Below are 14,787 nucleotides of genomic sequence, written 5' to 3'. Positions count from 1 at the left end.
GCCAAGCAAGAAGACCACCAAAAACAATACTATCACAATAGATTAACAGTGATTCAGCCCTGCAAATAACACTACAAGAACGATGAGATTAGTAATCAAAATATGTGGGATGCCTTAGTTATACAAACAGCAGGTATAGCAGTATTATTCCAAACAAGGATCTTTGGTGCCTCGAATTGAGCTGCCACGAATGGCTCGAATTTGTATTCACTGGTCGACCGGCCAGACGGCTACCTGGATGACCAGATGAAACACTTGTCTATCGCGGTTGTCACTTTGTCGATCGTGACTGTCAATTATTTTGTCGGACGACCCGCAAAATAAAATTCGAGCCATTCGAGATAAGCTCAAATTCGAGATACGTAACATTGTTTTATTCCGAAAACTCGATTATCAAAAAAAATCTACGCCTACTCCAAGCCAAGCATGAAAAAATCCACTCAACTTGCAAACTAGTAAAAGCAATTTTTGCATGTGAGAGTGGTGAGGATGATATATTTAGGCCAAGTTTGATTACTCAAAATAAGTACACACTTTTTATCTATCTTTTTTTTATCATATCACCTCTCTACTTTTTTACACATCATTTTGTAAAAAGATAAAAAATACGCTTATTTAAGTCATCCAAACAACCGCTTAAAATACACATTCTTCAAACAAAGAATTATATAGCCATACATGATCGAAAGTGAGTAAAGTAAAAATTTGTCTTTACTTGTACTGTTGCCATTCCTATCAATTCGACAAAATGCTCCAAGAAGCCATTCCCATTGGATTGGAAAGAGCACCAAATAAGCTCTGTGGTATCATTGTCCACTACTAGTACAAAATAATCACAATCTTGATGATCATCGCTTTTGACAAAAAATTAAATCGGTCACAGCTAGCGAAGATGGACCCATTTCGCGACCTTTCAATCTGGTTCCTCTGCTGTGTGCCCCCGCCGATATCAACCCCAAAACAATTCTCTCTCTCTCTCTCTCTCTCTCTCTCTCACAGTGTCTCAGATCATCTGCAGAGAAGCATATAAAGCTCTTGAAGAAGGAAGAAAGGAAGGAGGCTGAGAAATATGCCGGGGATGACAGCGCCGTCGGATTACTCGCAAGAACCTCCTCGTCATCCTTGTCTTAAAATTAATGCCAAGGCACTGTTCTTCTTCTTCTTCTTCTTCTTCTTCTTCTTCTTCTTCTTCTTCTTCTTCTTCTTCTCTCTCTCTCTCTCTCTCTCTCTCTCTCTCATGTATGTATACACATGCTTTTGATTCGACATGCTTATGAAGTCTTAACCGCCCAAAATTCAAATATAGTATTGAATTTAAATTGAGGCTTGATATATTATGCTGATCATTCTCTCTAGTTGTAGATATTAGTGTTCTCGTCACTCTTTGTAGTTTTTTAGATTGAATTGATATGGCATCAATAGTTAAGCCCTTATGGTAATGGTACAGTTGTATACAATTTTGGGGAAGACCCATGGGGTTGTTCGCTATGCAGCCATCCTTTCCCCTATTCCTCTCCTACTGATTGTATAAAAGATACAATTTAGGGTTTATGTAATTTCATTTACTGGTGGCTTTGGATGGATACCTTTACATTTACTTGTTCTCTCCATAGAAATTGTAAAGAGAATTCGCAAGTGTTTCTCTCATCCCATTTTTTAAAAATCATGGATAGGCTGACATTTTAAGATGATATAGAACCATCTATAAAATTACTAATAGGTGAAACAGAGGGATTTTCCCTTTGGAACCAGCCCCTGTTGAAGGAAATGCATCAAAGGAAGTTTTTAATAAGTACTTGGATTGGATAGATGATATTGGTGCCAATGAACTTCTAATATAAAATGCACTTGTAAGGACCGATACACTGATACGTTACAACACATGCATATCCAGATGCAAATTTAAAAAAATTAGGACACGCCATGACAATAAAAAATATATCGTGTCAGGGTGTGTTGGATGACTGTCGGGTAATCCAACATGGACACAACACCTTTAAATTGTTTGTGCTTCTTTGCTTTTAGCTGTTAATTTTGAGCATGTCTGTGATCTTAGTAGTCCATCTGGATTGCTTTTGTATTTTCTTGGTATCCAACTTGAGACCCAATGAGTTTATTGGTCCCTTTTTGCTGCAGGAGCCCTTTAATGCCGAGCCACCTCGTTCAGCATTGGTTTCCTCGTACATGACTCCCGTGGATTTTTTCTACAAGAGAAATCATGGGCCAATCCCAATAGTTGATGACATAGAAAGGTATGTTCTGCCCTTGTTCATCTCTTCCTTCATATTTTTAAACTATCGTACTGTTTGGAGCCTATCAATTTTGACTGATAGACAATCCGTCTGCATGGGCAGATATTGTGTTTCTGTAACTGGTTTAATTGACAATCCCAAACAGCTGTTCATGAAAGATATATGGTGAGTGATGGATTTGGGCATTCACAGTTTATGATATCATAGTGTATCATGTGAAATTGTTTGAAGGAGGAACTTATATTGCTGTTTAAACCATAGGAACCTTCCAAAATACAATATCACTGCCACTTTACAGGTATGCTATCTCTACTTATGCTGGGGTCTATGTTTTTATGTTGTTGGACACTTTGTCCCACAAGTTTCCAACAAATGTTTGTTTTGCTAAACTTTGTAAACTCATTGATCTGGCTTTTTGTGATTTGTGCAGTGCGCTGGTAACAGGAGGACTGCTATGAGCAAAACCAGAACAGTGAAAGGTGTTGGCTGGGATGTTTCTGCTATTGGAAATGGTTAGTTTTCTATCATAGATAATTACAATTTTCGTGTGTTACCACAAATTGATTCAAGTGATGTTGGAAGTATATATTTAGGGATTGTTTGGGGTGTCCTAAATAAGTGCACTTTTTGTCTTTTTGGACTAAAAAATTGAGGAAAAAAATATGGATGTTTGGATTAACTTTTTGACTTTTTATGGGAAAATGTGTATTAAAAAATTGTATAAATTAGTGTGTAGGGGAAAATTAGGATTGGGAGTTGTGCAGCCGTAATTTTTAACTTTTGGTGAATAGTGATAACTTTTTAACTTTTTGAGTAACTTTTTGGCTTTTTGGCAACTTGCCAAACTTGGCCTTAAGGTCTGATGTCCTAGGATGGTCTCTTAACAGCTGATTGCAGAATTTGTTATCTTCCATTGGGATGATGATAACCAATTAAATTCACTGTCAGCGGTTAATGGATGCTAAGCTAATCTAATGGTTTTCAGATCCTTTATTTTGCAATTTGCCCCTTCTATTTTAATATATAGTCAATAGAGAGATCTTTACATTACAGTAAGATTTTTTTTTTTTAAAAAAGCAAAGTAAGTTTTTCTTTATTTTTGTATAAATAATAAAATTCAGTTAAATGAATTATCCCCACAAAGAATAAACAACAAAAGAACCAGAAAAAAAAAAAAAATTTAATAAATAAATAAATAAATAAATAAAATGCACTATGTTTCCTTGCTTGAAAAATAAAGCTGAAGTTTTTTCTTGTTCATAAACTTTCTATCTTTTTCTCCTCTTCACTCTATTTTTGGGGTTGTCTAATGAGGATCAGAACCACATTATAACATACCAGTTAACAGTTTGCACAAAAATTCACATTGCTACCTGCAAGAGATTGAACTCACCTAAACTGACTAGTAGCCAAATGAAATGATACAACTAAAAAAGGGAAGAAAAAGAAAACATGGCTTCTAGGCTTCACTCCTTCATAGCCTATTAGCAAAGGAAGCACTGCTTTTCAGTTATAAGGGAAGGGGGGTTAAATGTTTGCTGGGATCCCCTAATCTCAGGATTAACAGCATTTAAGGCTGCAAATGAATTGAGCTGAGCAAGTATTGGCATGTTCAGATTGGCTCGCTAGGAGAATTTTAGAAAACTCAAGCTCATATCAAGCTAGAGAGCTTCTGTTCGAGCTCAGCTCTACTTGTGTGGTTTGGTGGTAGCCTTCCAGCTCAGCTCGATTAGTAAGGAAGTTTGGCGAAGTTTTGTTCATGTTCCTTCTCTTGCTGTGTTTTTATTTTTACAACATTAAGTTGTCAATTCAAATGCAAAAGTCAATACAAAAAATATGCACTCCTCCACACCCCCCCCCCCCCCCCCCCCCCCCCCCCCCTTTTTGTTTACACCCACACTATCTATGTTTAACTTCTTGGCTTCCTGCAATTTTCTTGCAGCTGTCTGGGGTGGGGCAAAATTGGTAGATGTTCTTGAACTTCTTGGGATACCCAAGTTGACAAGTGCCACGTCATCAGGTGGAAAGCATGTTGAATTTGTCAGCATTGATAAGTGCAAGGTAGGTAATGGAACATTTATGTCTTATTTTGGGATCTTTTTTTCTTTTTTTCTCTTTCTTTCTTTCTTTTTTCTTTTTTGTAGGAGGAGAATGGGGGTCCGTATAAGGCATCAATTCCATTATCTCAGGCCACAAACCCTGAAGCTGATGTTTTACTCGCATATGAGATGAATGGAGTGGTAAGAAAACATTTTCTATTAAAGAGTTATGCTGATTTCTTTGGAGAAGTTTATAAGTTTCGAATTCACTTTGCCTGTTATGATATAAATTGCACATTTCTAGTTTGTCTACCTTTTTCGTACATCTTTCTCTTAACCTCCAGTCCATTCATTGTTCAACAGAAAATCGACCTCCAAGAGATGAGTTTCTTGGTTTTGGTGGCAGCATGCTTTTGTTGTAGTTATTTAAATACATTTTCTTATTCTTGAAAATGCAGGGAAAACTAAGATCAAAACTGACTGTAACCTTGTGTCTCCTAAGAATAATCTGTTAACTTTGTTTTAATAGGGCTACTGACTGTGAATTTGTCACATCCTCACAACCATTATTATGCTCAGTTATGGAATAAATTATTTTTCCAACTATTTTTCATAACTATCTAGTGTTGGTTTCAGGATCACACTAAAATCCATCAAGGTTTTAGATTGTTTAATAACCAGCTCTCAACCTCACATCATTCTTCCATGGATTGATGCCAGTATCCTGTGGGCCAGTTGGTGGCAGGATAGGCATCTCACACAAAATTTTTGGGCACACCAGTCAGTAGGTAGGAAGATTTATCTATGCAGTTTTAACTCATGCAGCCATCGTATAATTGTGTAATCCGCAAAAATCCCTTCAATAATAAAAGAACAGGCCAAGATAAAAACCCTGTTGATGTGCTTTTTCTGTGTTTTTATTTAATTGTTATACTGCCCTCTGTTAAATTTGGGGAACAAATTTCATAGTTTACCATTCTAATTTTACTTCACTGGCATGCATTGCTGCTAAAGCCTTTAAACAGGGATCATGGGTATCCATTACGTGTAGTTGTCCCTGGTATTATAGGTGCCCGTTCCGTTAAGTGGCTGGATTCCATCAACATAATTGCTGAAGAGTGCCAGGTTGGAATATTGTTTATTTCTCTTTAAATTGTTTTGATAGTAGCTTCCTTTTTTCAATGTCATTTACAGTTGAGTTCATATTGGTACTTAATAGGGCTTCTTTATGCAAAAAGACTATAAAATGTTTCCACCTTCAGTTAATTGGGATAATATTGATTGGTCTACCAGAAGGCCACAAATGGATTTCCCCGTTCAGGTATTGGCTTAGTGCCTCTCTCTCTCTCTCTCTTTCACTCTGTGGATACAAACATGACTTTGATATGAATCCCTCGTATAAAACCTTACTGTAATGTTAGAAATGCAAAAGAGGGTAGAAATAAAAACATGACTTTGATATGAATCCCTCAGATAATGTAAACGACTAATTTATAATCCATTAAATAGTTGTGTATAGGCATCAAAAGGAAATGCAAATTGCTGTCAATCTTTTAAAATTACAAGTTGCTTGAAGGCCACAATTTTTCAACTAACAATTGAAGGATTTGCTTCTTGACAGTGTGTAATATGTTCCTTAGAGGACGTGAACATTGTAAAGCATGGAAAGGTCGGTGATATCTGCAATTACAAGTTCTGAATTCTGTTTTTGACACGTGTAATTTTTTTTTTTTTTACTCTGTTATTTGCTACAAATGAATGGAATACGGACACCTCATTGGAAATACTACAGCCATGCTGTCCCAATAATTTTCATATGACAACCAATACTGCCATATTCTCCAACATTCACAAAATACCCCAACCATAGCCAAATATTTGTTGATCTCATTGCATATGTTTCATATGCATATGAAGATGAAATATGATTGCTTTTCCTATGGAAACTGTCTCATCATATAATGTTTTCCAGATTTTTCTGGAATCTCTCTTTTATGTGAATTTATAAAATCGAAGTCCTGGTGGGATGTGCTGTTCCTTAGAACCCAAATAGGTAGACTTCAATGTCTCTTAAATATTTTAATTCATAAATGAACTCCTTGGTTTTCTGTGCAGATAACCGTCAAGGGATATGCAGTATCAGGAGGTGGCCGTGGAATTGAGAGAGTAGATGTATCCATTGATCGTGGCAGAACCTGGGTGGAAGCATCCAGATACCAGAAGGCGGGCATTCCATACATTGCTGATAATGCAAGTAGTGACAAATGGGCCTGGGTGTTTTTTGAGGCAAACGTTGATGTCCCTATGACTGCTGAGATAGTTGCTAAAGCGGTATGTCTTATTTGTTTCTTCTCATTACAGCATAACCTGCTTATATTTTGCATTTGGAAATTGTACTTTTTGGCACCATCCAATGAAGACTATGTGAAAGACTATCAGGGGAAGAGAGAGAGAGATATTGTAAAAGTCACCATCAAGTGGGAACGATCAGATTGGTGACAGCCTGCTGATTTCTGTCAAGATCAACATGAACTCATCAAATTGGTTACAATATGTGAACCTGTTGTTGACCCAATAACCTTTTGGCCCTGGTATGGCCAGCACTTCGTTTGCAGGCCATGTGGTACCTATTGATTTGTCAACCTGGAAGTTAGGTTCAAGTCCCTTTGTAGGGTTTGGTTTGGTTTTCAGCAGGGGGTGGGTCTGGTCTGGTTTGGTTTGGTTTCCAATGGTGTGCCATAACAGTAAACATGGCATAGACAAAAAGACAGCAAAGTAGACAGAAAGACCTAATTGTGGCTACTTAAGAGCATCTGCATCAGGCTCTCTACAATAGCTTTGAAGCTATTGTAGACCATCAGCATCAAATCCTTCCTCCATCAGTCTCAACAATTTTTTTGTAAATTAACGTTTTGTTAAATTTGCTACAGTACCTCAACAAAAATAAAGAGGCACTGTCCATTAGCTACATTATTTTTTATTATATTTTCTAGAGCAAATTTGGGCAAAAATCTTTAAATCAGTCGTCCACCCGGATATCCTACCGGGTGTTCCGTGAGTGCTTGTAGCAGAAGAAGAAAAATGTCGAAAATTAGCCTAACCGGTCGACCAGCCGGTTGACTGGTCAAAGACATTTTTTTTTTTTTTGGCATTTTTTAAGAATTGTTTTGTGACACCTCATCAATTTAATAAAAAAAAGAATAACACATACAATAAGAAATTAATATTTTTATAAGATTGAGTTAAAATAGAGAGTCTGATGCAGTGAATACGAAAAATGTGACTAAGTAAAATAGAAAAAATGAATTTTGCGTTTAATTAACCTAAAAATTTGAAGAGGCAGATGCGGATGCTCTAACAATAGTTTTCCTCACTAGCATTTGAAATTAGATTTTTATTTCGATCCATAATTGCATCACATAATATTCCAATTAGTGTATTGGTTTCAATATAAACAAAGATGGACCATCTGTATATTGTTCAATAGGAAATAACTCTGCACATGATCAACTTGAACTGATTTATATTATGAACTTGAACTGACCTGAATGTATGGATAAATGCATTCCATCTTGACAAGCTGAAGTTCATACATTTTGACTCAATAGGTTACAAGTTATTTCCTCTGTTTGAATTGCATTTTTATGTTAGTAACTTCTCAAATTGGTTCTGCCACTTGCGTTATGGTTACTTGGTCATCCCATGGATGTGCAGGTGGATACAGCTGCAAATGTCCAACCTGAAAATGTGGAAACCATTTGGAACTTGAGAGGGATACTGAACACTTCATGGCACCGTGTTCGTGTTCGAGTTGGTCACTCTAACATGTAAGTTGAAATAGAAGAGAACTAAGGCCATCTGCAGAAAGATATTTGTTTCCCACATGCTCGAAATGTACCAAAAAACCGTTACTTTCCGCTTGACAAAACACTATTTCTTGGGTCTTTGAAGGTTTCTTTACCATGCTAGTGTTTTGCATTTTTGTCTTTTGTTTTTTTGTTTTTTTGTGGTTGGTTTATGTGACCCACACCCTTGCTTGCCTAACTGGGGGCATGTCAAGTTGGGTTGAGATGGGTTTCTCATATTATGCATCACGCCAAAACGTTACTACGTGCTCTTGGAGTACACGATCACACGATTGTGACTTTGGATGTGTTGGGATAATGTTCTAGGAGCACACAATAATTTTTCCCGTCAAGGTAGATCACCACGTGCGCCACGTGCACCGCGTGCTACCTTACCACATTGTCACCTACCATTTCTGTGTTCTCATTATTGTCTCTGTGATCTCGTTAGTGGCTCTGTGTTCTTTAGTTTATTACTCAGATGCCAATACACGTGGATCGCATTACATTGCTTTCCCATTGTGAAAGCCGTATGATACACGAGTAGGGATTTAACCAGTGCGGTCGGTATTTGTAAATTTTTTTTTATCGATTTGATAATATTGATTTTATTATTTGAAGTATTGATATAGATCATTTTTCCCATCAAATCATACGGAACACACCAATTGAAACGATTTGATTTGGTGAGTTTAATCGGTTTAATATCTTTTAAATTTAAGCCATTTTTTTTAGTATAATCATTCATTTATGTTAAAAATATTAAATTAGTCATTTGTCAATCATTTTAAACATATTCTATCTATTCATTTAATAAATATTTTACAATTTTTAGATTAACAAAATACAAAAAAAAACTAATGATAAATACTAAGGTATTAAGAATAGTGAATTAGAGTTAAGACTATATATAGGGAAGATAGGGTTAGTTAGTAGAGATTAATAATTTATTATGCTTATTAATATTATTATATTATATATATATTATAAATACAATATATGTTGAAGCGATCGGTTTCGGTTTAGTTCGGTGCATAAGGAGCTTAAACCAATACCGAATTGAAAATAAATATAAAAAAAAAACAAATTTAAAAATCGCACAGAACAATTCTTGTTAAAAAACAGACCAAATATGAACGATTTAATTCGATTCAATCGATTTGGTCAATTTTTTTTGATTTATCTTACATCCCTATATACTAGTGAGCAGATTAGGGTTGTCTTGTTTTTGTTAGGCTTCTAAGAAATTGCCCTCTTTCTTAGCACTATAAACGAGTTGAGTCAAGTCGAGTTGATCTTTGCTGAGTTTGAGCTCGGCTCGTTTGCTTATTGAGCTTGTTTTTTGTGCTCGAGTTTGGTTTGATGACAAACTAGGCTCCAGCTTGACTTGTTAATATTAATGAAATTTGATTTTGATTCAGCTCGACTCAATAAGATTTTTTTAATATTATTTGTATATTATTTAATATATTAATAATGTATTTATTATATAATTTAAATAAAGATAAATGAATCAAGTTTATTCAAACTCGAATTCAATTCGTTTACTAAACGAACTTAATATTCGTGTTTGAGTTTGAGTTCGACTCATTTACTAAATAAGAAAAGCAAATGAGTAGAACCGAATTGAGTCTGTCCTCCTGTTCGTAAATAATTCAGTTCATTCGCAGGGCTATTCTTTCTCCTATGATCGAATTCAATCACGTGATATGGTTGGGTCTAATCTAATGGTTGGCAAGAAACTCGCATTGAGATAAAATATTCATTTCAAGAAAAAGTGATGCAGTTCTCACAACATTTTAAGAAAATGTTTTAACCATTTTAGCAAAAAAAATTAAAAATTAAAAATTAAAAAAAAATAAACTGTTGAAAAATTTTGTGAAAAATTATTAGAAATACGCTGTAAAAATTACTAAGGTAAGTTATAAATATATCTTTTGAGGTTTTTACTTAGACACAAATTGTCTCTTGTGCTTCTATAAATTATATCTTGCATTCTTTTAAATTTCTAATTGTATAACAAATGACTTCATTTATTAATAAATTGTTAAGTCAATTATCAAATTTTTAATAATGTCAAAAATATATTTTCATTAACAATTCTGGTAATTTTATTATTATATAAAAGAGTAGTTAAGAATTTTATTTATTTTTATTAATTTTGCTAAATAAAAAATTTTAACAAAGAGATTTGTAATTCGTAGAATTATAAATAATTTATATTTTAAATAAATTTTAAAATGTGTATTTGTAATTTATCATCATTATTATTATTTTTTTAGGTTCTCAACTATTAATTCTTTTTTTAAAAAAAAAACATAAAAGGAAAAACTAATTAATAATAGGGAGATTGACCAATAAGTATCATATTTTGCACTTGTAATCTATATAGTGTCATATTTTTTCTTGTGATCCATTTAGTCTTTTTGAATGTGTAATGTCTCATTTGCTCGCCACATTGGAATATCACATTTGAAAAAAGTACATTAAAAAAATTTTTTAGTATCACATCATACCCATCATGTTAAAGTATCACATTTGGAAAAAGTACACTAAAGAGTTTTTATTTTTATATTTTTTGAGTGTCATATTATACCCGCTACGTTGGAGTGTCACATGTCACGTTAGAGAAAAGTATATTAAGGAATTTTTAATTTTTTTTAAAGTGCCACATCATACCCGTCACGTTGTCACATCTGAAAAAAGTACATTAAGGAGTTTTTTTTAAGTGTCATATCATAACCGTCACGTTGTCACATTAAGAAAAAATACACTAAAGAGTTTTTTTTAAAGTGTCATATCATACTCGTTACGTTGTCACGTTTGAAAAAAGTACATTAAAAAGTTTTTATTTTTTTTAAAGTGTCACATCATACCCGCTACACTGTCACATTAGGAAAAAATACACCAAATAGGTTTTATTTTTTTTTGAAGTGTCACATCATACCTGTCACATTATCACATTAGAAAAAAGTATACAAAAGAATTTTTAATTTTTTTGGAGTAAAAATTTTAAAGTGTCACATCGTACTTGTCACATTATCACATTTAGGAAAAGTACACTAAAGAATTTTTAATTTTTTTGGAGTGCTACATTAATACATGTTACATTAAAGTATTATATCATACATTTCACATTAATAAAAGGGTATAGCTGTCCACCAAAACACTACCAAAATAAAAATAAGACCACAGAAAGAAACTCTCCACTAATAGGACTTAACAGATCAATAAAATAAATTGGGACGGATTGAAATACTTATTTATGAGATGAGATTTATTAGTAAATATCCCCTATCGAGAAAAAAAAAAAACAAAAGTACATTTTATGCGGGGCTGTGTTTGGGGCCCCCATTGGTTAGTCGGCCTCAGAGAAAAAAAACGAAAGGAAGATGGGTGATTTTATTTGTACCCAAATAATTTCTCTGTACTTTTATAATTTTAATTGTTATTGAGCTTAATGTAAATTCATTAATAAAGATAATATTTATTAGATCTTAAAATAAAATATTATTTTTTTAATGATATATCTAAATTATTTATATGTATTTTTCATATTAATTCTCTTCATCTTCTTTCTTGAATTTCGATTTTTTTTTTTCATTTTGTTTCTCATTCCAAAATTTCAATCTATCCTACCAAAACTTATCATTATCATCAATATCAATGGATTTGGGGTGGGGGTATATAAAAAAGAAAAAGAAAAAAAAAAGAAAAAATCAATGAAAACAATGTCGTTCATTCACTACAGGCCCTGATTTTACTTTTGTGTTGATCTCTTTTGCACTGTTATTGTTTATAAATATATCTATGTAGTTTATCCTTACTAAAAAAAAAAAAAAAAACTCAAGTTTTGTTTCTCAAACTTCCAACCATGACTTCACTTTACGAGCATCAACCGATTACACGAACTATGATTTCGATCTTACAAATTAAGTTTTTGTATGAAACTAGGATTTTTAATTTGTTTTTTATTATTTGAGTGTATCTTGAAAGGTAATTTAAAATTATATATATATGTATATATAATATTGAAAATAAATTATAATTTTAAATAATAATTTAATAGAATTTATTAAAAAATCGAACGAACTTAATATTTTTTTAAGCGCTGGTACCCAAGGAAGATTCGTGTACACTGGGATCATGGATGAATCATGAAGCCATAATCGGGAGATTCTGAAAACAAGAGAGACACAGACAATTCTTGTTGTCAAGTGAAATGGGCCTTAAGCAAACTGTGCCATAGAAACATACATGTGGTTGGGCACATGTGTGTTCATATTAAGGCCCTACTTGGTTGTTATCCTTCTTTTCCCTCAACCTCCACCTATATTTCATGTTTTTTAAGGGCTTGATTTCACAATTATTTTTAGAATTTTTAAAAATTTAATTGTTTGATAATTATTAAAAAAATCACTTTTTATTATTGAAAAAGTTGATTTTTATTTTTTTTTTAAAAGTCCAAGACAAGTAAGCTTTTATTTTTAAATTCATTTAATTAAAAAATAACTTTTTTTATTCTAAACCAAGGTAGGGATGAGGCGGGTTTGGAATAGGATATTGATTTTGGGCCTCACAAACTTGGAATATAATCGTGACTATCGAAAAATTATTTAGTGGTCCAAGCGCATTATGTGGCCTCACAAACTCTCTGTTCTCATATTTCAATTCAAAATGGTGAATTTCACATTCTTCATCATAATTTTCTTGAGACTCCACTAGGTCATACCTCAAGACAAAATTATTTGGTGGTCTTGATACATGGCCAGTAGTGTCCTAAGAATATTGTGACTAATGAAAGGAATAGAGTCCATGATTTTGTATTAGGTAATAAAAAAATAACTGGAGACATAATATTTGGTAAGACTTTGGGGCATAAGCGCTGAGGTCCCAGGTTCAACTCTCCTTGGGGTCAGTTACTCGGACAACAACTGTAACAACCCTCGTCACTGTTTACCGATTAACCACTGATTACTGCTAAATTGAGACTGATTATGATTGGTAACTGAATTGATTGAAGTACTGAACTGACTGACTAAAATCTGGAACTGAATTGATTAAGTATATTTGTTTAATTGTATGTCTATCTGTTGACTGTTTGATTATCTGTTCATGCCTTTGTGTTTAACTACAAATTGAAGGCCTTATTGGCGGTCGAACCAGAAATTGATTAGTGTTTCATGATCAGTAGAATTTATGTGATTTAATGGTGTAATTATCTGAAAATCGATTCAGTATGATTAAATTAGGCTAAATGGTGTTAAATTGTATAGTTTGACTTAATTACATTAGTGCCACTTAGTGGCCACTACCTTATACATTTTGAGACTTGCCTTCATTCTATTTTGTACATTTCATCGGCCTTGTTGAGTGTATAACCGGCTAGAGAGTGAGGGAGAGTAAGAGAAGTGAGTTCAACTTGTTTTCATCTTGATTTTGCTTGGAGGCTTAGGGAAATTGAAAGCTTAAGTGCATAATTGAGCCTCTAGACTTGTAATTGAGGAACCTAGGTATGAATTTCATCCCCCTTATTGTGTATTTAAGTTCATTCTAGCATGGATTATGGTAGTTTAAAGAGTTAAGTCAAGAATTGGTTCAATAGTGTTGAATTGAAGCTTAATTATTGTATGCATGGCATACTCTTGCATTTTAGAGCTTGTTCTTCATGAATTTACCACATGCATGTCCATGTTTTGATTATAAACCATGTTTTCACCTTGTCTTTGAAAGAATTGGCTCATTAGAGCATGAAATTGAAGCTTTGAAATGGTTTAAACTCATGCATGTTATGTTTGAATTATATTCTTGAAAATTGGTTTGAAATTGAGTTGTTTGAGACACCCTTGGGCTTTGATTTTACAATTGAGCTTTGGAATCATGTTAAACTATGAGTTTTGGGATGATTTCTGGAAAATTGGCCCAAGAGGATCAAAATTTATGTTTTAAAAGTTGAATTTAAGCTTGAGGTTCAAATCTGGGAATTCCAGATTTTGAACTCACGCTCGAGCCGGGTGACTGGCGCTCGAGCGTGAAATTCGTGCTTTCAGTACTTCGCACTGTTTTGATGTCCGCTCGAGCGGGATAATTGACGCTCGAGCGGGACATTGTGTCTCATGCTCGAGCGGGTGTCGAGCGCCCAATCAAGCGTGATTTTCACCTATCCAGCACTTTTGACTGTTTTGCTGAACGCTCGAGTGGGTAATTCTACGCTCGAGCGGAAACCTTTGTCTGCATGTCCGCTCGAGCGGAGTAACATACGCTCGAGTGTGACCCCTGTTTTCTGAAAATTCTGAAAATACTTTTAAAGTGCATCTTTGCATCCTCATCCCATCCTAGGCATTCTTAGGCCTAGTTTAAGACATCTTAATAAGGATATAGATGTAGAACACACCGAGGCAAATTAGGGATTAAGCTATTATCTTTCCCAATTGTGCAGCTTAGTGTGTGTTCAATCTGTAAACTGTGTAGGGTTGGCGAATGGGGACGCGCTCTAGCTTTACTGTAGCTCAAAACTCTGTGAGTAACAACTGTGTAAAGATATGTTCAAAATGATTATCTTCTGAACAATTGAACTGTACTGCTTTCTAAACTGTTACTGTTAATTGAATGAATGTATGTCCCATATTCTGAACTGTATTGTGACATCCT

The 14,787-nt window shown here is 34.0% G+C and overlaps 1 protein-coding gene across 3 annotated transcripts; it reads left to right on the top strand.

Moving 5' to 3' along the window:
* Window positions 1-319: 319 nt before the first annotated feature.
* On the top strand, window positions 320-8,259 carry LOC114256344 (sulfite oxidase). 3 transcript variants are annotated; one of them, XM_028195976.2, is made up of 12 exons: window positions 320-1,144; window positions 2,137-2,252; window positions 2,355-2,417; window positions 2,514-2,550; window positions 2,683-2,764; window positions 4,195-4,313; window positions 4,397-4,492; window positions 5,306-5,416; window positions 5,511-5,612; window positions 5,913-5,960; window positions 6,407-6,622; window positions 8,006-8,259. In XM_028195976.2, the coding sequence occupies exons 1-12, from the start codon at window positions 1,070-1,072 to the stop codon at window positions 8,120-8,122; spliced, it is 1,182 nt and encodes a 393-aa protein (XP_028051777.1). In that variant the 5' UTR covers window positions 320-1,069; the 3' UTR covers window positions 8,123-8,259. The 3 variants fall into 3 exon arrangements, with proteins under 3 accessions (XP_028051777.1, XP_028051791.1, XP_028051786.1); XM_028195990.2 differs by lacking the exon at window positions 8,006-8,259 and adding an exon at window positions 6,731-7,310 and having other exon boundaries at window positions 695-1,144; XM_028195985.2 differs by lacking the exon at window positions 5,913-5,960 and having other exon boundaries at window positions 695-1,144.
* Window positions 8,260-14,787: the final 6,528 nt, after the last annotated feature.

Source organism: Camellia sinensis, chromosome 1 (genome assembly GCF_055761805.1).
Source record: "Camellia sinensis isolate YWXY chromosome 1, ASM5576180v1, whole genome shotgun sequence".
Classification (NCBI taxonomy): domain Eukaryota; kingdom Viridiplantae; phylum Streptophyta; class Magnoliopsida; order Ericales; family Theaceae; genus Camellia; species Camellia sinensis.
Note: the sequence above shows the minus strand (reverse complement) of the source record. Positions and strands in the feature narration are given on the sequence as shown.